The 27269-nt window shown below is 41.7% G+C and overlaps 1 protein-coding gene across 11 annotated transcripts in view; it reads right to left on the bottom strand.

The window, feature by feature from the left end:
• LOC117543041 (ankyrin repeat and SAM domain-containing protein 1A-like) overlaps positions 1-27269 on the bottom strand; it is a 64262-nt gene that overhangs the window by 7309 nt on the left and 29684 nt on the right. For 5 of the 11 annotated variants that reach the window (XM_034211055.1, XM_034211066.1, XM_034211062.1 and 2 more), the window contains 12 exons: positions 24603-25084; positions 16126-16182; positions 14632-14701; positions 10794-10909; positions 2868-2966; positions 1916-2062; positions 1402-1509; positions 1056-1217; positions 811-948; positions 649-720; positions 457-543; positions 10-147 (listed from right to left, as the gene is read on the bottom strand). In XM_034211055.1, coding sequence (XP_034066946.1) covers positions 10-147; positions 457-543; positions 649-720; positions 811-948; positions 1056-1217; positions 1402-1509; positions 1916-2062; positions 2868-2966; positions 10794-10909; positions 14632-14701; positions 16126-16182; positions 24603-25084 — 1676 coding nt within the window. The remainder of the gene's footprint in view (positions 1-9; positions 148-456; positions 544-648; positions 721-810; positions 949-1055; positions 1218-1401; positions 1510-1915; positions 2063-2867; positions 2967-10793; positions 10910-14631; positions 14702-16125; positions 16183-24602; positions 25085-27269) is intronic. The other 6 variants (XM_034211056.1, XM_034211063.1, XM_034211057.1 and 3 more) reach the window with 5 other exon arrangements.

Below are 27269 nucleotides of genomic sequence, written 5' to 3'. Positions count from 1 at the left end.
CATCCTTACCACGTCGACTGTGCTGAACACATGGCAGTAGTGGTGGTTGGTTTGCAGGTCCTTGGTGATGTAGGCAAACGTGCACAAGTCCTCAGGGTCCTGGGCTGCACATGAAATATTCCGGATCTCATGTTCTGCGATGATGTTCTGCACCGAGGAGAGAGTTGGCATAAGACTCACTCTATAAAGACTTCATATAACAGAACAGAACATCCCAATATGAAGGAAAATGTAGAAATATCCATTAAAACCAGACTGCTTCTAAGACAACCTTTCAATGTCTTTTTTTATTGAAGTCAAATAAATGTCAATACAAGCACACTTGCTTCCAGTCAAACAGGAACAAATGTGACCTAAACTTGCAGGCATGACATTTAAAACCACAGAAAAGAAGCAGAGGGATTTACGGCTGTGATATTGAGTTTTGCACTGAGCAGGATAGGATGTAGTAGTTACCTTATTGGCTGCATCAATGAACTTCACACCCTTATAAGTGATGGACAGGACGATGGTGGGGACTTTTCTCATTTGTTCTGTCGACCTCTGGAGGAAAAAAGGACGTATAAAGAGTGGACATTAAGGTGAATTACTGCTCACTCGTAAAGAAATATGCATTGTTTGTCACATGAGCTTGGAGAAGTAATTTACCCGCATTTTGGCACAGGCATCCTGCGTGGACTCTGTACCTCGTAGCTCCTTAATAAGCATGGAGCCGAGGTACTGCAAGGGAGAATGAGAGAGAGAAAAGGTTGGTGACTATATTGAATAAAAACGGCATCATATAGGAAGGACAATGAGTGATAAACATACACTGGCTTCGTAAGCGCAGGACTCAAAGATGAGTTTCTCAGGTTGATGGTGCCAGTTCTGCACCGGGGCGTACGGGGTGGCCAGGCTCGGCGGCCGCAGGGTCAGACGGGGCTCTCGAAGCCGCTCATCATACCGATCCTGGAAGAAGGAAGTATAATTATAAGTCTGGCAGTGGCCCACTTTTATCACGACATGAAGATACTGTAGGACGTAAAGTAGTGCTGAAGGGAAAGACGTAAACATACATGTGATCGGTGTCGATCGCTCTGATATCTTTGGGCGTCGTAGTCACTTTCTGGCACTTTTTTCCTCCCAGGCTCTCCTACTGGCAGCAGAGGGTCCATTGAGCGTCCTGTGTAGGGGTCCATCTGACTGAGGGGGGAGGAGGATCCGGGCAGGTCTTGGCACTGGAGAGACAGATTCAGACACCATTAGTTGTCCCATGATCAACAGTGATGGTCATTTTTCCCAAAACACATGCGTTGCAAGATTCCTAGACTAAAAGCAAACCAAGTCTGGGAGGAAGTTAAACCATTAAACTGTAATTTAACCTTTAGAAAGTTGTTGGTAAAACAGTGTGAGGGGTCTTACCCTGATCTGAGACAAACGGGGAGGCTTGACTGGAGGTTCCTCGTACGGCCTCTCCGCTAACGAAGCAATGATGCGTTTTCTGTGACCAAGTAGGGAGATCTTTAGCACCTAGAGGACAAAAGACAATATCATGTGACCATGAAAGTTGGAAGAAGACCAAGACACATCTGACACTGATAATAAACTCGTCATAAAAAACATTAACCCTTAAATCCAAACCTAAATGTGTTTTTAATAACTTTCACTAACGCATCCTTGATTACAGCTTAGAATTAACTAGTGAAATAGGTATTCATACTTCATAGGACTACCTCAAATATTACTGATTTGTTTTCGGATCATTTTAAACTTCTTCCCAAATATTTAACACCAACATTCTGTGTATTAACGTCCAGAGTTTCCGTTTCTTGCCTCCCAAAACTAAAGCTGGAGTAAACTGTCCAACTTGTCCCTTCTCTGAAGTTTCCCTAAAACTAATTTCACCCTCTGACACTCCTCGCAGTCTGTGACTCACATTGACGATCTCCAGCTCCCACAGGTTTTTGACACAGTCCAGAGTGCGGTAGCCGCTGGTCAGGAAGTTGTGCAAGTACTCGTGCAGACCCATGTTCTCCAGCCAGGTGGAGATGGAGCCGCTGCCGTCACAGCCCAGAGCTTTCACCTGCAGGACAACCACACAGTCACTAATGTGCTTTTTAACATATTTAACAGTCCTGCTTTTACAGTCCAAATAAGTAAAATTACAGATTTATTATCAACTAAAATGTACTTTAAGTATCAAAAGTAAGGTATGTTAAGATGTGTTTTTACTTAATTCATTATTAATTTTGTAGTATTGATGCATCAAGGTATCATTTTATTGTTGTGGCTGGTATAGGTGAAGTGACAATAGTTTATCTAATTTATATGTAAGTGGGAGAATAAAGAAGAGGAAACGAAGATTTTGAATTCTCTTTCTTTAGAGAAATATTGGATAATTTCAATTATGTGGGACTTAAAAATACAGACGGTTATATTAATTAAAATAACAGAACGTTTTTAGGGGAAATTACTTTTTAGAGCAACTCTTGACAACCAATATAAATGACATTGGAGACATGACGATGTTTTTGTGTAAGACATAACAATCAAGAGAAGTTAGAATCCATTGGTTTGAACCTTTAACAATGCATGGTATTGTTTAAGCTCATTGTTTACTAACCAGTAATTATATATATAAATATAGAGTAGTAAAAAGTTGAATATTTCCTTTAAATGTAGGAGAGTAGAAGTAGGAGTAACATACAATAGTTCTGTAGGTGCAAGTTTCTCATAATTATACTAATGACAGTATTTGGGTAAATATACTGCGGTACTGCATTGGTATTCAAGCGAGATTAGCACCTTGTGATAATCAGACACATGAGAATGAATCAGGTTTTGCAATGCTGGGATGAGTATTGAAGTTAGAATCAATGACTCCTCACTTTAGGTAATGACCGTGCCGCGTGCAGGACCTTCTTCCTGTGGCTCGGGTCTGTGATCCCAATCTCTCTCAAGTCCTGGTCCTCCATCACATTGCTCCCCTATGGAAGAAAATACAAAACAAATCAGCATCTCTGTTAAATGATATAAGCCTACATTTCTAAAGGATATCACTGGCACTGCGCCTGTATTAAAATAAGTATTGAACTGTGCAGTACATGAAAGAGATTAAGGGATGTATTTTAGTCAAAAACGTATTGGAACGTATGGATACATGCTCTAGAATAGCCAGTGCTGGAGTATTGATCACACATAATGCCACCATAGCAGAAAACGGTAAATGACTCCCTGGGACCCGACCGTTGACTGTTGTAGGGGAGCCACATCGATAACCTCCTAAATGAGATGTATGTGTTAGGGGGAGGGGATTGACGGAGCTGTGTGTGAATAATGGTCACCCCCATCTTTTGTTACACACTGTAGCACCTTTGAGACCGCGGGGCAGGTAACGGATAACGGAGAAAGGAGCGATCAATCAGTGTCGGAAGAGCAGAGTGGTCAGCAATATGAGATGCATAGGTAAAATGCCACAGCATCGATAGTTAACTGTAACTGATGGCCTCAGAGGGAACACACAAATCAAAACATCCAGACGTGTGAAGGGGAAGCCTCCATTTCTGCAGAGAACATCGCTCATTAGTGCTGTCCTGTTAGCTCTGCTAGTGGTCAGAATAAACGAGTTAAAACAAATCATTACTACTCGGGTGATCAGTTAGGAGTCAGTAAGAGCTTTAAGTTAATCTTGGGTCAGCAAATGAATCTCATGTTAAAGTACCATGATGCTTTGAGGGAGATGCTGCCTCAGGAACAAACTGTGACAGCTCATGTGGCTGACTCTTCAATATTAACCTCAAGTTAATCCACACACACACACACACACACACACACACACACACACACACACACACACACACACACACACACACACAACACACACACACACACACACACACACACACACACACACACACACACACACACACACACACACACACACACACACACACACACACACACACACACACACACACACACACACACACACACACACACACACACACACACACACACACACACACACACACACACACACACACACACACACACACACACACACACACACACACACAGTGTCTGTAGGTCAAAGCCTGTTTTTCATGCAGACGCTGTAGATGCAAACAAGGGGCACAAAGGGTGAGGAGCGGAGCTGTCAGCGAGGGTAAAAACTGCAGAGTAATCTGTGTAAAGTCGTTTGTTAGATCACAATGTTAAGTGCAATTTTAGCCCCTGATTCTACAATGACAAAACATTCATAGAGTATGTCACGGGGGATTTGAGAAAAAGGTTATAATAATAAACAGTCAGAAAATTACAGAGAGAGAAAACAGAAGGCACAGAAAGAAGACAGACAAAAAACCGGGAAAAAGAGAGAAAAGATGGATGGAATGAAGCTGCAGCCCTAACACATGTTGTTGTTGGAAATTGAGCCGAATATCTTTCTGTTTTTGGATTGTAGATGTGCCAAACAAAACTAAATTCTATATAAAATGCAGATTTACTGATGAATAAAATGATGCAGTGAAACAGAAACAGACAGTAATAATGAAAAGTTAGGTGCATTATGAGAGCATAAGCTCCGACAGGATGTTATGTCATGGTGAAACGCGGCCCTAGTTGGAGCTCCTTTTGAGCAGCATAAGACATTGTAACGCATCTCTTTTGGTTCCCTAATGCCTTGCATTGAAGTGACGACTTAAAGCCCATTATCTGTGAGCAGCAACACACCGATCCATTCCTCTCCAGCTGAGCATTGAGACTCTTTGGGGAGCTGGGTGGATAATAGCGCTTTCACAGTGCATGGATCATTGCATTACTCTCCCACTGGAGATTAACTGATAAGTGGCTCTGTGGGGGAAATGCAGTTCGAAGAGACTGAATCCACAGTCTCTGCTTACATTCCCCGAGTTGTTTCCTGCACTTTTTACTTTTAAGTAGAAGTGTTTTAATGCAGCTCTTTGGTTTCCTGTGTGAGCGCCTGCTTTATGATTTGTTGCACCCAACGTTTTCTGTTATGGAACTTCATAGAGAATTTAAAAAGCAGTTTTTGTAATCCATCACTGAGGTAAACACAGGAAAGAACATATTAAATCATAATAGGCTTTGGCACTGCAGATTTTGTGGTGTGTGAAAATGTTTGAAGTGAAAACCCCAGAACAAAAAAATCAGTTTTGAAGATGACCTTTTGGGCCACGTTGGAGACATTAGAGATGAAATGAGTCCATTCATTAATGTTCTATTTAATTTAACAACTATCAATCACCAACTATTTGAATAATTGCTTTACTATTTAAGGCTGTTGTCAAGTAAATTAAAAGGCATATTTCCCAACTGCTAGCACCTCTTGTTTGGTCTCTTTGTTGATTTAATATATGGGTGTCTGGGGTATTCAATAATTAATCATAAATTGAATTGACAAAATCTGTAGCTGCAGTATCCTCACATAGCTAGACATGACGATGTTGGAAGTTGAGAAGATTTTAAAGTTGTGTTTCAGTCGATATTAATCCTTTGAAAGGTTGGTTGGTTCATCCTATACTTGATCAACATCTGTAACCGTTTTCTATTATCACCTTTTCAAACAAAATGCCCAACATAATCTGGTTTCATTATAAAATGTAAGGATTCTCTGCTTTTCTTCGTCATAAAGAAAATCATTTATTTTATGCAGATTACATTACATTTCATTTAGCTGACGCTTTTATCCAAAGCGACTTACAATAAGTGCATTCGACCAAGAAGACACAAGCTTGAAGAAAACAGAATCATATAAGTACATCAGGTTTCATAGAGCCATTTACTGATGATTACATTGATATAGCCATCATCCATATTTTGCTACCTGAAGCTACCCCTACTGAATGAACTTGAATTGTAGTTTATGAGACTCCCATCTCCTGCCACATAAACATTACATTCACCTCTGCTTCATCTTGATAAGCCATTCATCCCCACTCAAAGACTTTGAAAACAAAAACTTGCGAGACGTGGCGGTGACAAATCTGTGTGAAAATTCTGACTAATGTGGTTCCACTTTGTCTAACAGTGGTCTAACAGAGAGAATTCATTAGTTTACAGGAAGCTGACATAAGCACAACTTGGGTGAAAAAAGTAGATCTGTAAACTGGGTGGTTTTGTGTGTGTTTGTAAGCCTCATCCATGTCTGCCTTCCCCTCTCCTCTCATTAAGATGCTGCTCTCTCCTCGCTCTCAGAGAGCCGCCACACAGCAGTCCCTCTGGTTTAAAAGCACTTTGAATTCAGGCCAGGGGCTCGAGGGCACGGATCACTCATTCTGACTAAAGGACAGCTAACCAGCAGCAGAGAAACGTATACTTTGTCATCCTTAACAGGCAGTAATAAGACAACACAGGACTATTACAAGCTGACGGATGTGCAAAGATAATAAAAACATGTCTTCAAATGAACCATGTATTTAATCTAATTCCTGCACAAATGTTTATCCAACGGGTAAACTATTCAGCTCCACCATTACACAAGCAGCTAAATCAATTAATCCATTCCCAATCCTTTAGCTTCTAATGCATGAAGCCATTACTGAGTTTCCAATGTGTCTGCAGGCTCTGGTGGCATTGACTCTCTCCAACATTTGCATCTATTCGATTGTAGAAAATAGCAACAAGGACAGAATAACGGAGGAAGATAATGCTGAAGTATAAACAGATGTTTATCTGTATTTTAGTTTAGTTTTTATGTTTTTATATATGCTTTTATCATAATATAAGCATCTATGTTGAATGTTGTTTTACTGATTGTATTTCTAAGGATCTAAGGATAGAGGGTGTCGTTTTTCTCATACTGATATTCTGAACAATCTGTGCTGTTGTATTTGCTGTAAAGTGTCTCTACTGTAGGCTATTTTTATTTTATGTACAGCACTTTGGCTCGACCAAAAATCGTTTATATGTGCTATATAAATAAAACTTGATTTGATTTGATTTGTATTTACCTGTCATTTGAAGTGAACTTTTTTTTTTAGGATGACTTTCAACATCTGTCCAGGGACTGCAGATGAAAAATAGCGTGTTGGCTAACTGGCGCATTTACAGAAATGTCAATCAATGTCCCTGTCAAATAAATACAAAAATTAAAATAATCTCATCGTGAAACCAAAAGATTGAAATCAAGCTCTGAGTCACCTCTACTGACATTAAACTAAAGTAAATGACTCCTTCTCAAGCTTATGAGCCTAAACCAAAGTCTTGTCGCAGCAGACTTTAATCGGTGACACGGTTGCCTGGAATACAAACTGACCCAGAATCTGAGCTCAGACGAAGAGAAGGGAGAAAAAAGAGCTGCTTCGTTTCAACAGCCATTACTGGTGAGTACCATGGAGGGCCGGAGTGCAGCACGGGCTCGTTTCATCGGTACATTTGCTCCATGAGTCGGTAAAAAGCATCTAATTGGTTTCAGAAGAGCCTTGTCTCTGCTTCGGTGCTTGAACACAACACAATCACTGCTGTTATTGATCCTCTTCTGCAGAGAGCCTGCAGGACAGACAGAGATCACAGCAGTCTGACGGCCAGAGTAAACACTGTTTCATTAGTGATCTCACGGCACAGCGGACATTTAAAAAAAATAAAATGTAATGAACACTTAACACAATGAATGTACCAAGCGTAAATATGCCGGATTTAGCTTTGAGCTACTTTCCATCCGCAGTCCCTCACATAAAACATGTAAGAAAATGACATTTACAAACATAGCTACTATGTCTATGCTGCTCATACCCATGGGCAAATTAGAAGAAAGCTAAATATCATTTGAGAGAGATTTCCAAAGTGTGTGTAATGATGAACACAACTATTACTGCTAGCACCTAAGTTTCACTTCCTGATGTCTATCATAAGAACGTGATAACATCAGAGATATTAGGCTGTGTCATCTCAATAATTAGACTTTACTCAGCCATGATTCTGTAATTTTGTATATCTGTACACACCAAGCATATGAGTTTGAGTGTTATTTAGAGCCGATACACTGGATCAGCGTGGTAATAACGAGAATGCATTTAGTTCAAGTACATTATCTGCTGGAGTCAATTTCAATTTAGCTCGGAAGTCTTCTTAAATCAATAAAAAATAACATGAAGTTAACAAAAACATGGATGTATGAAGCAAGTATATATAAATGAACCAATACATTGAGATCATTTAAAACATCCTCATAATTGCAGATATTCTGTCACTTCATCGAGTTGGGTGGGTCAATACATATAGATACAACATATAATCAAATAAGTGTGTTCTTTTTTCATATTTTACACAATTTATTAGTGCAAACATGTATTTCTCAATTCCTTTATCCTATATATGAACTATTGGACGTTTTGAGCTCCATAAATCTGTGCCTCTGACTGGAACTACTAATACAATTAGACAAAACAAATCTGTCTTGTAACTGTCCCAACGATGCCTGCTCCTGTTCTCTCCACTCTACTGCATTTAACTACATTAAAACACATTTGGAAAAGATGGGCAGAGATAAAGGTGATTCAGAGGGCAACTCTCACTCACCAATTTGTGATTCTTTAAAAAGGTCCACATTTACTGAGAGAAGCACAAGCCGTTTAAAGCCTACCGCTTTTTTCCAAATCCTCCAGCGATCTTAGGAAGCCAGGTGGTCTGTAAGCCGTGTTTAAAGATAGAAAGCGAGCCGGCTCTCTGCTTTGAAACAGGAAATACTCACGGCTAAAGACGGTGTGAGAGTGAAAGACTAAAAGACAGTAGGAAGATTAAACCTCGAGAGGCTTCAGCACAGAATTAAACATGGGTGTTGATGACGCTCGGTGGGAATGAAGGGACAGATCAATGTTGGAATGCAGGTTATGTAAAGTAGATTAAAGATTATTAATGCAAGTATCAGTGTATGTATTCTGAAACAAGTCTGACACCGCTAGGTTTAGTCCAAGAGCGCAAAACATTCACATCTATTTTGGTATTCATGTTTCTAGCGTTGTTATTCTATCCACACCAGTACAACATTGCTGCTTAGAAGGACAACGTATGCTCTCTGGAGTCAGGTCCTAATTTACAAGTCTAATTAACGCACTGTAATTAAAAACAATGATCACAATGACCTTCATTTGGAAAAACACAAACATGGAACACACCTCAGTGTAATCAGGGAGACAACATCCCTCCAAACAAGAGGAGACCAAATAACCATCTGTGACCCTTTAAACTGTGACATACCATTCATGGGAAGGGTGAACAATTACTCATGATGAACTAAAAGGAACTTCTTCACTATTGTAATTAATGAACGAAAGATGGCTCTTCTTCATAACGTGTTATGCCCTCCTCTGTACTGTCTTCAATTACTGCTGCATGGTTTTTAAGGGTAGTTGTCCTGGTTTAATCATTTCATAGTCCGTTGAAATATGGAGTTTTAACATGGATTTCACCCCTGGAAAACATTCTATCTTTCCAGGCACACAGAAAACATCTGTTGGATCATAAAAAGAGTTAAGTACAATATTTGATACAAACTGATCCTAATATAACAGGGTATGATTTGAGGTTTAGGTAGGTAACACTATTAAGGAGTGAGAAGGTTACAAATGTGGCTTTGTTTGAGATTGTGACTTAAAAGTCCACAATGATATTGCCAGTTATACAGGTCACACATCTTAAGTGAAATCTAACTTAAGTTATGAAATAGCCAGATCAAAGACTAAGGTTTTGTCAAGAGTCTGGCTTCCAGGAGCACTGGTCATACAAAATAAGGAATATAACTTGTCTCTGTACGGGCAATTACATTTGGTATGCTGCTCTGCATTTCTTTAGAAGAGACAATAGGATTTCCACCTTTAGGGTCTCTTTAAAGAAATGAGCTACAGTGGCTCACATACCATCTAATCTAATTTATTCGGATGAAACACAGCTAACAAATGTCTCTTCCAGTGCAACAGAGAAGGTGTTGATAGGCCTGATGGAGGAGGAAAGAGTTTTCATCTTGACACACTTGTCTCATTTCCAACATGCCCACTGGCTCAGCCTACCAGCTGGGTCTCTCATTCTCTCCTCCATCAGTCCTCATTACTGACACGAGCCACAGAGCCAATTCATAGTGGCGTCGCACACTGTGAGCTCCATCAACTGTCGGATTGGCAACAGCATCCCATTGCTCACCGAGACGCTCCTTCATTCTGGCCGGGCTTCAGCTGCTTCTCCGGTCAGGGGCCACGGAGAGCCGGCCCCTGAGATGGAGACAGACTGTCTGAGAGCTTAAGCATGAACCTGATTCAACACGCAACAGGGCACAATGATATCAAAGCTCCCGTAAACAAAATATTTGACAGCAAAGATAAAACTGCAAATTGTCTGGTTGAATGAACTTGTACATCTAGCAAACATCAGTCAAGGCTCTGCCGGAGAGCCGAGAGGTAAAGTTATGTCATTGAATCACGCACTGAATATTAAGATATTTATAACGTTTGTGATGTAAGGCGAGATATAAAATGATGTACTGAATCCACCCAGAATACACAGTTCCCATATCAATATATTGCAGCAGCTGCTTAAAAAGGAAAACTCATGAAAAAGACCGGAGAGGTCGTTACAGGATTTCAGCTAATTGAACTTTAGACACACCTAATGGGATCATCTCACAGCTAAGGAGGCATCAATTGGATTATACACAAAGAAACACACTGGGGTTAAGTAGGAGTAAGCAGTGAAAGACAAGGAAAAAGACTATGAAAGTGAGCAAAGACAAAGAAAGAAAGTACATTAAACAGTCAAGAGCATTAAGGTCAATTTGGACCTAATAAAAGAACAGAGGAACTCACCATGTAGTGCAGGTCGTCGAAGCCATTGAGCAGGAGCTTGCTCTCGTACTGCGGCAGCCCCACGTGCTCCAGCCAGTCGCCCACAGGCTGCTCCAGCAGCCGGCCTGCAGCACCTGCTGACAGGGGAAAGCGCTTCAGGAGGGAGAAACCTTTCAGCCGGTAGCAGCGGCACTCTGAGGACGAGACGTGGCATTGCCACATCATTCTCGGCCAGCAGAGCCGAGTGCATCCGCAACAAGAGCCTGGCGGGGGAGACAGTGTCCTCTGTGGACAGGGCGTCAGCTCCCGCAGGGCAGCGGGGGCTGGACCACAGTCACCCAAGATGGCTAAAAGTGCCCCTGATCTCAGGGGTGAAGGAGGAGATAAATGGGTTTGAGCTGGTGGACTACCAGCTAATGTGAACAGAGATCTTAGCTATGACAGTCAGTCGGGGACCTGCCCAGAACACATTCCCCATCAACAAAACTCTGCATCACTTCACTGTTGCAAACGTAACAAACCGTTCATATCCAACTTGGGACAAAAGTCAAAATGTCCAGGGTCAGGAAGTAGCATTCTGTGTCCAAAGGTAAAAGCTTGCAGCTGATTTAGTGAAGCTCCAGTTTTGTTATGAAGAGAAACCCAGAGGGAGAGACACACCTTACTCCAGAGAGGGTGATGTGTCTTAGCAACATGGAAAGTTCTTTGGAAACTCCTCATGAATTAGTAAACAGGCACTCTGACTGAAAGACCCAGCCTGCTGAGCACCACCAACAGTCCAGACAGGAATCTACCTGAGAACATCACAGCGCTCACAGGGAAAGCAGCAGGACGCACAACAAGTCTGTCATGAGCCGAGATGGATTGGGACCAAAAGCAACACTGACGGCTGTCAGCAGCCCAGAGGAGCCTAACCCTGAACGAAGACAGATTACTGCCTCTACATATTACTGGTACAATTCAGAAGCAAAAAACACATGTTCTGCGGTGGGATTTCAGCTATCACACCCTTAAATTACCATTCACTTTTAACTTGATAAATGAGTAAATGTGTTTTCTGTTGATAGGAAAGAGTTATATATTACCTTTATTTGCTTTCCCTTTAGGACAACACATCAAAAAAAGCTGACAAATAACAATAACAAACAAGCAAAGATCTAAACCTAAACTCAAATGACTAGTAAAATGCAGATACATCTTCTTTTTCCCTTTTCAGTGATCTCATCATCTATTTAACTTGGTGCAAAACCAATCCCGTTTCAGAGGAGATTCCCACGTCATAGATCCCATTGAGGTCGCTGCAGACGCTTGGAAATGTGTCAGGAAGAAAAATGAATGAAAATCCAGTGAAGGATTCCACAAGCTACTTTAACGCATACTTAAGAAATAGCCGGGCCCCAGAATGAACTCCGGAAAGAAAGAGTGCTCCAACTGTCTCCTCAGTCTGGGACAGTCTGTGGGATGTGGTCAGGTCCACTTTCCTAAAAAAACATCTGTAGTTCACTCTGAGCTGAAAAGGAAACACCTCATCCTACACACACACACACACACACACCGCGGCGGCGTCCTTCTATTGTCCTGCTGTTCACAATTCTGCTGCCTGCAATATTTCTTTCCTCCCTTACTCCCTCTCTCTCCCCTCATTGCACGCTTCCTCACCCCTCCCTCCCTCCCTCTCTCCCTACCATACTCTCTCTCAAACACTGCAGGTGGCTGCTCTATGTCAGTGCAAGCTACAGTTCCCATCTACAGACCCCCCCCACCTTCCTTATTACGTGCAGTTGTGATTGTATAAAAAAAGTCTGTCTCTTTTCACCCTCCTCCATCATCTCTTTCCCTCTGATGTGGAAGTAAATCAGTCGAGAGGAAAAAAGTACCAGAGACTGCAGGGCCAGGCTCAGACCCAATCAGCTAGAGACTTCGCTGCACTCCAATCAACACAGAGAGGAGGCAAACACTGGTCTGAATCAGGTATAATAGGTGACCTTTAAGATTAAGTCTCATATACAGAGGAGTGGATTCAGACATGTTCAGACCACACAGATGCCGGGGCGCTAACTACTTCACTGCAGTGGTCTCAGTTTTCTTTATGTCCACAAAGCAAAATGAGCTCATCCCCCGACATGCTTACTGGTTAATATTTAAACAGCTCACTCCAGTGCAGGGCAGAAAACACACTTGTAAAACCACTACATTGCTTATATACTGTACAATGTGACTGAGGAAAAGTGTGACCTGGAGGTGAATGATGAATGTGAAAGCTGAAGGGAAGGAGTCAATTGTTTGGGTTTACTGCAGCAGCTCCCAGGGCAACATCCATCAAATATGACGACAGGCTTTTGAAAAGCCTACAGAATACCAGGAGAGCAGGTACACAATCCTTTAAAACAAAGACATTATTTTACAGAGAGCAATTTAATAGAGTGTCTCTCAGGCACTTTGGTCTTTCAAATTATAATACTCCTGGTACTTTCAGAGTAAGGTTTAGAGACTGTACTTAAAAGCAACCTGGTTTCTATCACACACGAGAGAGAGAGACCACTGCTTTGAAACAAGAACAAGCCAAATTAATCCAATAAGGGTCCTTTGTAGGGATGTAACGATACAAAAAACTCACGGTACGATAATATCGCGATAATAAGTCCACGGTACGATATTTATCGCGATATTGAAAAATAAAGGGAAAAAATGTGATTTTTCTTTTTTTTATTAAATAATAAATCTGATCTGTACAGCATTTTAGTAGGATAGTAGTATTTTAAAGTGTCAACAATATAATAATCAGACCCTGCAATAGAATAAATCAAGTTTCACTTTAGTTTTTCAAGTAACTCAACTCTAACTCACTCACTCAGCATCATCAAGGTTATCTTTTAGGAATATGAGCATGTCCACATTTCCAGGTAGAAGCTGGGATGTTTGGGCGTTTACAATATCCCCTGCTGTGGAAACAACTCTCTTGCTTGGTACTGATGTTGCTGGGACAGAGAGATATGCTTTGGCCATGGGTGACAGCAGTGGGTCAAACTGTGCGTTGTCTCTCCACCACTTCCAAAACAATACAGTTATTGTCAAGAAGGTGAGGCTTATTGACAGAGATATAAATATACTGTTGGTACTTATCAATGTCTCTAGGTATGTACATGTAGCACTGTAAATACGATGTCCTTTTGTGTTATCTGTTGTTTGATGTTCATGTTGTAACCCACTTGCTGCCATGTTGGACAGGTCTCCCTTGAAAAAGAGATTGATGATCTCAATGGGACCATCTGGTTAAATAAAGGTCAACTTAGTGTCAGTCTCACGACGGTATTGAGACATTTATTTACCTTGATATTTGATATATCGTTACATCCCTAGTCCTTTGTGTTCACTATTCCTTATTCAAAAGAGTATTCTTAGTTTCCTCAGGGGCTGCTAATGTCCATACCACTCCTTGTCTGTTCTATTAAAACAGACCAACTGTCTACCAGCATTACACACATCTACCTAATTGTCTGTTGCTAACTGAATCGCAATTCGTCTTGGACGCCGTCTGCTAGTCCCAGGCTCTTGATTTCCCATGAGCCCACCTATCAAACAACTCGGGAGGACCAAATTAAAGCAAATCCAAGCATGTAAAGTGCTATATTAATATGGCAATGATAAAGAAGACCCAGTGACAATAAAAACATGTGCGACACATACTAAAAAGGTAGTTAAATGTGTTGAGGCAATGCAGGCAACTTATTCTCAGTGTGCCAAAGTCAAAATAGATACAAATCAGCATGAGGAGGGAAAGAAATCCCAACATAGACACCATTTCTAGGTGTTGATTAACATTTAACAGCATGAAAGGACAATGATGATTATACTCTACCTGGTGTAGCATATTGCTGATCCCTGGAAAAATCGATGCCAGCACCAATCAGTGTCATGATCTTCTCGATCTGAGGACAGGAACAGAAGAGGGAGATAAGAAGCTGTAGGAGCAAATGTAGTCTAGCCTCCACCTCTCACCATAAAAACATCCAGAGAAATGCCCCATGCCGTAAACACTTAACCACCAAACGTAACAGTCTCCCGGCAAAAAGCAAATAACGGCGTTAACGATACGTTAAGTGAGAGAGAAGTAATTTAAAGTGCTTTTATGGTGAGAGAAAAATAAAGATTTTGAAGGGTATCTGAAGCAACGTGGTCGATTGCCTTTTCATCTCATTTATGAAATGTGGCCTCAGCATTAAGCTCATGTATATCGGCTCTTGGCTGCAGTGTTTCATCCAAATACAAACCCATTTACAAAGGACGTCTAAGAAATCTGATCACAAAGGAAACGTTTTGTCAGGGCGATCAAGCTAAGAGAAAAGTTGTCAAGTCTAAGAAAACAATAAAGAAACAGGTGATTTATGGTTTCCTTTTATTTACAAAGATCTCAGAAAGTAGTTCTCTGACTGTGTCATATGGTTGCTTCAATAACATTTACACACCTGTTGATTTTGAGGCGGCTGAGGGTCTTAATTCAATGTAAAGAAGGGGTTAAAATAATACAGCCTAAGAAGAAAGGGCAATAACTCTAACTTTCAAGATACCCAGATCCCCATGGTTTATCGCAATAGTTTCATGCATTTCTACAGAATGCATGAAACTATTACGGCTGCGTTGCCATCAAGCATGTTCCCTGACATTCACGTGTCAAGGACAAAAAGAACATTTCCTTGAAATGCGTTCATAAGGGTACCGAAGCAGCAGAGGGCAATTGAGATGCAATATTACACCTGTCACCGCACAGAAACATGGCTCCCCCTTTCAACTATAACCACGGTATGCATAGACATTGAGTGCAGAAAAATGAAAGAAAAAAGGAGAGAGACTGACAGGGCTGTCGTCAAACCTGTGTCATTGAAAAACTTTTAATAAAATAGAGTATATAACTCTTTACCATTGCTTTTGGAAATATTTAATCTGAGGCAAAAGTCCTGGCTGCTTTTAAAGCCATGACAAATAATATATCTCATTATAAAAAGGCAATAGTGCTATCGTCAAATGTCTTCATTTAGGATATCATCATCAATCTGTACAAGGATGCTTAGAAGTGAGATAGCATCTAAATGATAAATAAATGTCAGAGAGAGAAATCCAGCTTTGAAGAACCATCCATCTGACTTTCTGTGCTGCTGTTAGACCGGACAGTAAATGTTAAATCAGAGCTTTTAGACTTGCTTAGAAGAAGAAATGAATAATCACTGAGATGATATCATTCGAAAGGGTTCATGAAACCTGAAAGGATCCCATCTACAGAGCATGCCCCAGAAGAGGACAGAGCCAAACCCCCAAAAGGACCACGAGATATTTATATGAAGGATGCATTTCTTACGCTGTCAACGGAATTAGATCTTCTGTGTTTGGTGGTGGAAGAAGTCGTAGGTTTCTGCTAAAAGAGAACTCAAGGTTTTGTTTTGCCCTTCTTCCGTGTACCTACTACACTCTGCCAGCTTTTCTATGGCAAAACGGATTGAAATCAGCCTGTTTTATACAAAGATCCCCTACAGAGTACAGAAAACATTCAACTGAACACACAAATGGAACATTGGACATATCTAGAGAATGAGCTATGTGTTTGTTATGATACAATTATTGAGAAATCAATGGAAGAATCCATCGTCCTGAAGATCACACACAATGCTGAACATATGTTTTACACTGCCTTCTGTTCTTTTTAGATTCAACATTAATCCTAAGCATATCAGAGAGAAAAAAAACTGTAATTCTAGTAAGAGGTGAGAGACAAAGTGGATCACAACATTTACGTTATCCATCTGCCCGGTTCCTTCTCCATACTGTTGATTAAAATACACCATAATGACCAGATGGTAGATAAGTCCCACAAGCTTGTCAAATAACCTCCATCTATCATCGCCACACGTCTCTACTTCAGTCATTAAACAGAAGAGTGGACGATGAGTCGGCAGCTCGTCTCCTACCTGAGGAATGACTGAGCAAACAAGGATGAGTCAGCGAAAAAAAAGGTTCTGTTTTCAGAGTGTCTCTTCATGGGTCAGTGGTTTCATTGTGCTTAACCAAACTGAAAATATCCTCGCCATACCCTCACTTAAAACCAAGTATATGCAGTATAAACAGCTGGACGACAGGGTGCTTGGCTTTAATATTGGAGGAATAATTGCCAATAATAAAGTGTCCTTATTTGACATTGGGTGTAGGAGGTACGCAGCGTTTCATTCTTTTTTTTCTCCCCACCCCCCAACACATTTTGGGAGATTGAATTCTTGCAGAAAGTCGGATGAGAAGATCCCAAAATGATATATGTACACATACTCCAGTTAAAGACTAACGACATTGTTTATTTGGAGTTGTGTCGCTCGACATGTGATGAAAATAAATCCAATAGTCACCCTCTTTAAGCTCTGACTTTGGTCTATATCATTGTCTGAGAAACATATCTGTCTCTTTAGCTGCTAAATGCTCCACTATGTTCATCAGTGAGTCGCAAATGGTGTCTGTCTGTCGTTTGTTGCTGAGCAGGGGCAGCACTTGACTGTTGCTCCCATAATAACCTCAATGATTAGGCCTTAGCAGGACAATTAGAAAGCTGCTGATGTACACTGGTATTAATCAGGGGTCCAATATGTAAAATCACACACACACACAAAGCAGTTGTAGCCCCTGTGATAATGAGGACAGGGGGCAGTGATCTCATCTCATAAAGTGGTCGAGGTCTTTACTGAAGGGAGAAGGATCCTCATGTCGGTGGCATCCTTTCCCAGCAACGAGCAGAATACAGCGCAATAAAAAATTGACATGCAATCAAAATGCCAAGGTTGTTTCTTCAGCTCGCACCATGTACTTTTAAAAAGCAAGTTGTTATATTCATTTCCCTTCTATTGATGCATCTGAAACAACCTCATGATACCTTTCTAAATGCCTCACGCTGCAGTGTATAAGAATAAAGAAATAAAGATCATATCTGACAACGGACCAAGATTTTCCTTTCAAACAATCGGCTGCTTTTAGTCTTGGTGTATCAGCCTAACTAACAAGTTTAACAAAAAAGGGAATACTGGCTGCTCCGCCGAGATTCAGAAGCAGCTACTGTGGAAGGCAGGTGTGATATACTGCTGGAGCTGCGTAAATATATCCTTATCGGGGGACACGGCACAATGATTTCCTCAAGGTAAAACACATCCACTACAAGAAAGAGCTCCTGAGTTTCATGGTCGAGGACAAAGAAGCTCGATGCCATGAGAATTAATAAAGGAGAGGGAGAGGAATGTGTTTTTGTGCTGCAGGATCGAATCAATACAGAGACCTGAAATGGAGAGGCGTCCATTGTGAGCTGGACTCGCCATGAGGAGGGAGATACAAAGAGGAGGGTCAGAAGAAGTCAGGGGAGGGGCGGAGGCCAACAGCTGAAGAGCCAGCGGTGATGGGAGATGGCCGGGAGATTAAAGACACATGGACCCATTTATCATGCTTCTCACAGCAGGAAAGACCGTGTTTAAAGAAAAGTGTTCTTTCTTTCTCAGCCTTGAGAAACTTGAACAATGCCAAACTAAATCTCAGAGACGGGGAGAGCTAAAGGACGCCTGGCAGAGCTTGTTCGGGGTGAAACAAAAGGCTGCTGCAGAGAGAGTGTGCCCGGACCACCGGCCTCAAATTGGCAAGCTGGCACCAAAACAAGGCTTGGATGAAAACTATGGACTAGTGAATGTGTATCAAGGGGAACACAAGCGCACCACCGTCTAAAGAGGGTGCCAACACCTCAATGCCACAGTGGGACAAAGCTCTGTCAGCAGTCCCATGATCATCATCCTCCTAAAATAGCCCAAGGACATGCTTTTCTCCCTTCTGTACAACCTCGAAAACTTTGCGAAATTACCCCCAAAGGATGTAGAAATATATATAAAACCTTCTATTAAGTTGAAATCCTCTGTAGAAGTTGGAACAGAGAGGGCAGCCTCTCTTTCGTTCCAATGACTAGACAAACACCAAGTAGTGGCTGCATGTCTCAGCTCCCTGTGGTTCTCCTGATGAGGATTAGAGAATAGATGGACCCTGCTGGTTGCCCCAGGCCGTGACACACACCCAAAGTTCGGTTTGATCTCTGCAGGTCAAATCGACAAAACTTCCATGAAACAAACAGCAAGGCCACTTGTCTCCTGACGGAAAATAAAAGCTCCGAACAAATCCACAATGAGTTCAAGAACATGGCAAAAACAGAACAAAGAGATAATGCATGAATTGGCTGTTGATTTAAAAAAAAAAAATGTATTTCAAAGAACACACTCAAAAGAACAACGTGAGGGAGATCTCTTGTTCTATTGTGCCGTATTTAGCCATGAGCGCATGCTAATCCAACAGGCTTAACAAGAAATATATTATCCAAGGAAATGCTTCAATTATTTCCCCATTCAGTTCACTCATGGCAGGAAGACAAGATCCTCCAGTGGATCTGCAGCCTGGAAGGGGAATCAATACTCACAAAAGCTGGTTTCATAGTGGATCTGTGGAGTGCGAACAGGAGAATGAAGTTGAAAGTGAAGCGAGGCTGTGGATGGCGGCCCTCTCCTTCTGTCTACAGCTCTCCCTCTCTCTCTCCTCCCATCTGTGGAGCTCAGTGAGCTGGCCCACACAATGCGCCCCCCCCGGATTGTCATCTCCAGTCTGATCCCGAGGACCAAGACCAAGCGGCATTAGCATACACAACAGCACACACCCCGCACGTAGAGCTCAACACACACACACACGCAGAGAGCTCCCTCAAATGCATAGGCCAAGACCCTCATGCAAGTCAAATCTCCTTGTCTTGAAACCAGAGGCATCCAAGAGTGTGTGTGAAGAAAGGGAGGGAGTATCACAGATATAGAAAGAAGAGGAAGGAGGGTGTGAGAACGGGAGTATTTAGCAAACCAGATTACAAGAGCAGAAGGATGGTTTTTAAAAGGGGTTTGTGTTTTAAGGTAATGTCCTGGGACCCTTCGCCCCAAACGGTGTCACATAGCACAGCAGAGTTGTGACAGGCAAAATGGCTGCCAATCTCAGATAGTGCAACGGGAAAGAAAACACTGTAGAAGCAGCCAAATGGGCCAAGGAGAGGGAGAGAAAGTAGAGTTCTCATTTTCAGGGGGACACTCCCTACATCATTAAAGAGAGTGCAGGCTAGGTTACACCCTATCAAACTTTAACTACTCTCCCCACACACTGCTCTCATTCGAAATGCACTTTATATCGGCAGTGTGAATATTTCCATTTCAAGCTAATGCAGGTTTATTTTTTGAAAGGGGAAGGAGAAGAAAGATGGGCCGCTCGCCTTTTCCTTTCAGCACTGAGCTCAAAGGCATCCGAATCACTATTCAATCGAGAAGAAACAGACTTCCGAGTTATTTAACACTTACTAAGGCTTTGGACAAAAGAAGTTGCCTTTTCAAAAGAAATACTAACAGACTGCCAACCAAAGATTCTAATAAACATCTTATTGCTTTGAAATGAATCTAAATCTTATTTGGGCATTGTGCAATCAGTGCGAATAGAAAAGGTGTTACTGCTGCAACTCGCTCCTTTATACATTATTTCTGAGGCAGTGCGGCTTATATTTTGCACATTGCAGCTTTGGGTTTCTACATGATACATTAATTCTAGCTGCATTGCATGAATGAGAGATGTATTGGTTTAGCTGACAGGCTCACACACACACACACACACACACACACACAACACACACACACACACACAACACACACACACAACACACACACACACACACACACTACACACACACACACACACACAACACACACACACACACACACACACACACACACACACACACACCACACACACACACACACACACACACACACACACACACACACACACACACCACACACACCACACACACACACACACACACACACACCACACACACACACACACACACACACACACACACACACACACACACACACACACACACACACACACACACACACACACACACACACACACACACACACACACACACACACACACACACACACACACACACACACACACACACACACACACACACACACACACACACACTTCATGTTTGAGCAGGCTTCTCTAGGGGGGATATATTTGATTCTGCGCTGACAACCAGAGGAAAAATCGTACATTTCAAGGTCAACTTGATTGTTAGTATTAAGCCAAACAATTTCATCTTAAAGCCAGCAGAGTAAATAAAATGCAGTCCATGCTATGCATTACTAATTAAGGATGAATTGTGATGCTGGTTGCCAGCAGCCTACTTTAGGATTTTAAATAAGCTTTTTGGCATTAATTTTCCCTGATAAGATCTCCTCTTTGGTTAGATGTCAATAACGCAGCCTGTTCTCCGGCCACATGGGAGGACAGCAATACAGTCTCCTCTGCAGCCTGTATTGCTCAGCTAATATTCTTCAGTTCCTCAATGCGAAAGCTCCCAGAGAAGAGAACAGAAGAGCTACACTAAACTATGGCTGGCTGTGGGGGAAGAGAAGCAATCTTGGAACACCAAGCAATGTCATGGCCGCCTTAATCAAATATCATTGTGTTGACCTTATTTCCCAACTGGACCACAATGCACTGCAGAGAGACAATGATATCTCAGAAGAAGTGTCAACACTGTTCTCTATATCTTTAGGGGAGGTTTTGGCTCAGCATCTGATTGAAATGGTGATCGAGATAGATTGATAATTGCATTGGCTCATTATAGCTCACTAAAGAATATAGATAAAATATATCACTGTATATGTTGGCTAATCATTTAGAAACAGTGTCACTTGTTCATGGGTTGTCCACCAGAGAGCACTGGCATGTTGGTTTTATTACGGTAAATGTACCCTTTTAGTAACAATCTTCATCTTAATTATTATTATTACCAAATCTAAAGGAGTTGTTCAAGAAGGATATGAGTTTATGTTAAAGAAACAAATACCATCACAAAAATAAAAGCTTATTCAAACTGTCAGACATTGATATCCGTATCAGCTACACAAATGCAGAATTGGCACAGCTATTTAATGTATGACATCTGTTGACTACATCATTAATCCCAAAATGAAAGATTAATAGAGAAATCAATAATTAAAAGTATATGTTGATTTTTTTTCTTCTTTTGAGACAAGCAAATGCAGACTGCAGAACATTTTATAGCGGAAATAGACTTATAGTGACACTGTTTCAAAGCATATCCCTGGCTGTTGCGTCATTGGTTGTGTTTCTTTAGTAGTCGTCATAAACATAGAGATGACTACATTTGCGTTTGTCTTTTATCCCAAAAATCAGCACTCAAGTCAAACTAGGGCATTGCCACTATAATGGAGGTAGGTTATTATGTATGAAATAAACTGACCGCACATAGAGAAGGTCTGAAGGTCAGTTATTTCCACAACTTTAGTCAAATACTACTTTCAATTTCTGAGAGTGTTTCCTTGGCAGGCTCTGGCAATACAATCAAATGAAATGATATTGCTGAAGTAGATTAAGATTGAAACCCTCCTTGTGGCCCTGAAGATCCTAAAGACAAGGTTACATAGAAGGAAGGAGTCATGCTGCTGAAGTGTTAATCTTTCCCTTCAGTCTAGAAAACAAGTTTGAAATTTGACAAACTGCTGTAAGGGGCCTTGTTTGTTTGTTTGTGTTGTTTCCGGGCAGAACAGACATTGGGTTATTTTGCTGTCATGCCTAAAGGCCCCTCAAAGACCATCTCCTCAAGTACAGCTTTGTTGCAGTGGGCTAGTATGACAGTTATCACCCTTAAAGCTACAACATCTAGCACAGTTTTATGGCTGCACGTAACCAAAATAAATAATAAAGCTGCACTCTCACAGTAGAGATGAGTAAATGAGATCATTAGAGAAGAGATCCAACAATAAAGTCTAGGTCATAACGATTGAAGCAAAACGCTGCAGCTATAATACATCATTCAGGTTTGTTGTGCACCAAACACAGGTCAGAAGAAGCCCTACAGAGATATACTACTGCAGAGATATTTTGTATTGTGTTTAATTTCCCCATGCAGAACAACAAAGCAGCCCAGCTCTGAACGCTGTAATACGGAAGAGGTTATTTAAGCGATCAAGGAAGAGAACAATTCCCGACAACCAGCGAACAAACCACTGCCCAGAGCAGCACAGAAATCGACCTCCGAGCTGCTCTTATCTCAGCGGGATACTTCTGAAAGGAGCGTGTAAAGAAACACTGTGCAGCAACCCAATCTCCTCACGGTGGAGAGAAGAAGGCATTAGCGGTGCTATCTGAGCCCCATGATTTCCACCTGATGGTCTGGCATCACAAACACAACTTGTAAGACATCTCTCGGACTAAGCTGCACCTCGGCGTAGCAATAATTGTAAGAGAGAGAGGCATGTTGTCGGCAGCAGAAACAGAGCGGAACACAAACAACGTCAGGGAACATTACTAAGAGGATAGCTTGTGCCAATGCTCAATTGAGAGCCCTGGAGGATAGCATTAATCCGACTCACAATGGGAGGATTGTTGAAGGAAAATGGGGAAAAAGCCTAAAAAAGGAAAACGTGTTAACTTGTATGACCTACTGCTAATTCATTATGATATATGCTTACATTACAGACTATAAATATGTATAAAGTAAAGCGATAAGGGGTAGTGAAGTTACGCTTGCAGCAGAGTGTTTAGAACAGATCTGCAGCTTGTATTTTCGCTCTGAATCTCAATTTCCAAATCTCTGCCTATTGTCTTGCTCTCTCAGTCTTTTTGATCCCCATATTCAAGTCTCCTCTGATCTCCTCTCTCTCTGGCTCGACTCAGCTCTTTATCCCAGACAAAGCATTGCTGAATGGAGGGGTATATTTAGTTATAAACATCCACTGTGATCACAAACACAAACCATGAATGAGAAAATAAACGTTCACTAAATGAATGCCAAGTCAAATATTCACTATGCCATGATGCAATATGCTTCGTGGAACAACGTAAGCAACAAAACACATTTTTTTGGGAGACATGACATTTAAACACCTTCACTATTTACTTGAACACCTTTTCCATCAGTCATTGTGTTTACTGAACGTTTGTGTCCCCTTAAGACAACAGGTGGGCTTTGAGTTGACAGAATGGGAACACAGTGGAAGTTTGTGGAAGTTAACTACAATCAACCGAGTTGTTGACGGACGGTACTGAGGTTCTCACTCCATCAAAAGTGTTGTTGTGGATGAATGCCTTGTGGCTGCAGCACTAGAACAAGCTGACTTAAGCCTTACAAGTGGGGCTTTGTCAAAACAGGAGAAAAAAAAAAAGGGACACACTGTACACAAGAGGAATCCTAGAAAATATTCTCACCCAACTTATACTGTATAAATATACAGAGACAACACATGATACACACAAACACAAAACTGAACAAGTGTAGGATTATTACATATAAAATCCCTGTTTCTAAACACTCTGCTGCAAGCGTAACTTTACTACCCCTTATCGCTTTACTTTATACATATTTATAGTCTGTAATGTATGTATATTATATTTGGATTCATGTCGCAAGTCTACATTTTAAATAAACATTTTTCACTTTTATACAAGCTGTATCCATGAATTGTTGTATTATTGTGTCTTATCTGCATAGTCCTTTGACTGTGTTCCTACACGGTATCAAGTTCTTCAGTTCTCTCATTTATCCAATAGTTTTTCTTTATGCTGAAGAAATATCTTGCAGTTCGATAACTGGATATTGTTTGCTTTTGAACTTATTAAGCACCTTTAAAAACTTTAACCTTGTCCAAAGTATAGTTATTTTTACAGAACTAAATACGTACAAATACTAACGGTAACACTTACCTCGTCCCATTCTGAGGTGAAAGAGGGAGATTTCTCGAGTCTCTTTTTGCCAGTGCTACAGTTGGAAACCGACTCGCTGCGGTTTCCCAATCCTCCGTCCTCCTCATTAGGGGGCGACACGAGCAGGTCCGAGTCCGACTTGGAGAGGCTGCGTGCCAGCTTCAGGTCCCCGGGGGGGCGCATCCTAACAGAAGACCCTGCCCCGAAGTCTCTGGGCTCCTTATTCACAGTTGCATAAATTGCTTTGGGGTCACAGTCTGTCAGGATGGCGGCCATACTGGGACGGCTAGGTGAAGCCGCGGCTACTTCGCCCTTTACTTTGGCAGATTTCTTTGATTCTGGCTGGCTCTGGTTGGATGGCACGATACCTGGAAGTCTGAAGGGCTCCTCGCGGCTGTCGAACACAGGGGAGGATCCGTGCAGGAGGCCAGTGAACTGCTCCAGGACACCTGCCTCCGGATCCTCGCTGAGCTGGGAGTTATCTGGAGAGAGAGGAATGGAAAGAAAGTTAGAGAAGAGAAGAGTTTGTGAGGGCTGGAGAGAAGGTTTCTAACTGAAGGGCAGATCCTCGGAGCAGGGCTAATAAGAAACCGCCCACACAAGCCAAGAAACAGATCTGTAATTGTTTCCTACCAGGAGTGACGGAGAGAAAAAGAAGGAGAGATGGAGCAAGGAGAAGGCGTATGTTGGCTGGAGAAATAACAGAATTCCAAACAGCTTGCAGCCGTCTGCTGGTGCCTGACTGCCTTTATTTTGTCATTGAAGCTAGTCATCATTGTGACTCGCCTTACCTCACAGGGCCTCGTCTGTTTGCTCCATTTTCCCCAAGATGACACTGAAAAGTCCCACGAGCTACTGACTACACTTGTATGCAAAAATACACATAACTGTCCACAATCACACATTCAAATATGTAAAAAAAGTGAAAAAAATAACTTACATCAGCTGCCTTCTCAACAAAAACAACTCCTTAATAGCCACAGCAATTAAAAACAATTGGATTTTCCTCCTCCCTCTCCCTGAGGAATTCCTGCCACCTAAGCCTCTTTTCCACTATGAAGTCAGCCATAGAATGCCAGTGGCTTTTGCCATCCTCTTTGGCTTTAGAAAAAACCCAAGTCTGCGTGGTTCTGTAGTCATCTCCCCGTGAACGGCAGTGATGCGAGTTGTTGTCTGCCGGGTGAGTGACCAGCAGCCCTCTGAGTTTTCTGTTTTCTAATTCTGGACTTAAATGGTCGCTCGGGAATGGACATTTGAATCGCCCTATCCTCCCGCAGCCAGACTCCTGATAATTATCCCTGCGACACATGGTGAAGGAGTGTGTCTGTAAGGTGTGTGTGGTCTGTCTCTGCCAGGGTGACAGGGTCAGGGTGTTTGGTGACAGCGAATCTGGGACGCTCACACCACAGGAGAAGTATTGACCTGTTGCAACACTTAGTTTGTCCTTCAGAGAAGAGTTTGAGCAAATGTTCTGCTAGCAATTTGTGGTTCAGCTCTGCTATCACTCAACCTGCTGTTCAAAGAATGAAAACATCAAAAGAGTTGGCTGCGAAGGAGTAATATCGAAGGGATGGAGCGTACAACTCGACTGTTAGACACGCAAACTCACGCCGACTCCGCCAAACTGCCCTATTATCCTTGCAAGGGCAGTGCAACGCCCAAAAAACTCCCCTTTTCACAAGTTTCTCAACACTTGAACATCCAGGAAATGTGTGTGTATGTGGGTGTTTGTGTGTGATATAAGGGGTGAGTGAGTGTACGCATACATATGTCAGGACCACAGCCAGACACCCACCCTCTCTGAGGCAGCTGGGGAGTGTGAACGCCCTGTGAGCACATCAACTTGCTTTCAACAATCTCACATTGATGTTAACCCCTGCCGCTCATACAGTAATATGTTGGAAAAGTACACAGACTGATTCTGATGTTATTGCAGCTCATAGATGGGTGAGGTCACCACAGAGTCGGGGGGGTGTTTGTATTTCATTTGGCCAAGAAGGCTCCATGTCTGAATAATGATGTCAGGTTTGTTTTGCAGACACTGCAGTGCAGGCTGTCAATCCAGCGTTTACACAGCCCCAAAGTCAACGCGTGCTCTGCCTGTGAAAACTCTGCTCTGTTAATATTGCAGATAGAAGATATTTTTATCCTCTGTCTTATACTGCAGAAAGTCAATAAATAAATAAAAGCTGACTTATTGATGTTTGGACATTTATAGAAAAGTGAGTAAACAAATGCTTATATCGACAATGCCGGTCAATAAAGGACAAGTCACTACCCATAATCACATTTTATTGTTCTGTTGTTTATGTTTTATGTCTTCTTGTGGAACCTACTGCTGCAGGTCTCCCTTGAAAAAGAGATCATTGATCTCAATGGGATTTTACCTGGATAAATAAAGGTTTTGAATTGAATTGAACAGAACATTCAACAGCGTACACAGAAATATGAAAGAACATACCATCTTGTTAAATTATGTAAATGTGCCCAAGTGAAACTAATGTTTAAAAAGACTCACAAACTGAGGGACTTAGACAGATACATCTGGTTAGATATGAAAGAAGTTGAACATGGTTTTGTTGGGAGACAGGTGCTTTTCATCTACAGCCTTTCTGCATTTATCTGTGGTATTTAATTTCACACCAGCAATCCAAACAACTGTACATT

This window comes from Gymnodraco acuticeps, unplaced genomic scaffold (assembly GCF_902827175.1).
Source record: "Gymnodraco acuticeps unplaced genomic scaffold, fGymAcu1.1, whole genome shotgun sequence".
Taxonomy (NCBI): domain Eukaryota; kingdom Metazoa; phylum Chordata; class Actinopteri; order Perciformes; family Bathydraconidae; genus Gymnodraco; species Gymnodraco acuticeps.
Note: the sequence above shows the minus strand (reverse complement) of the source record. Positions and strands in the feature narration are given on the sequence as shown.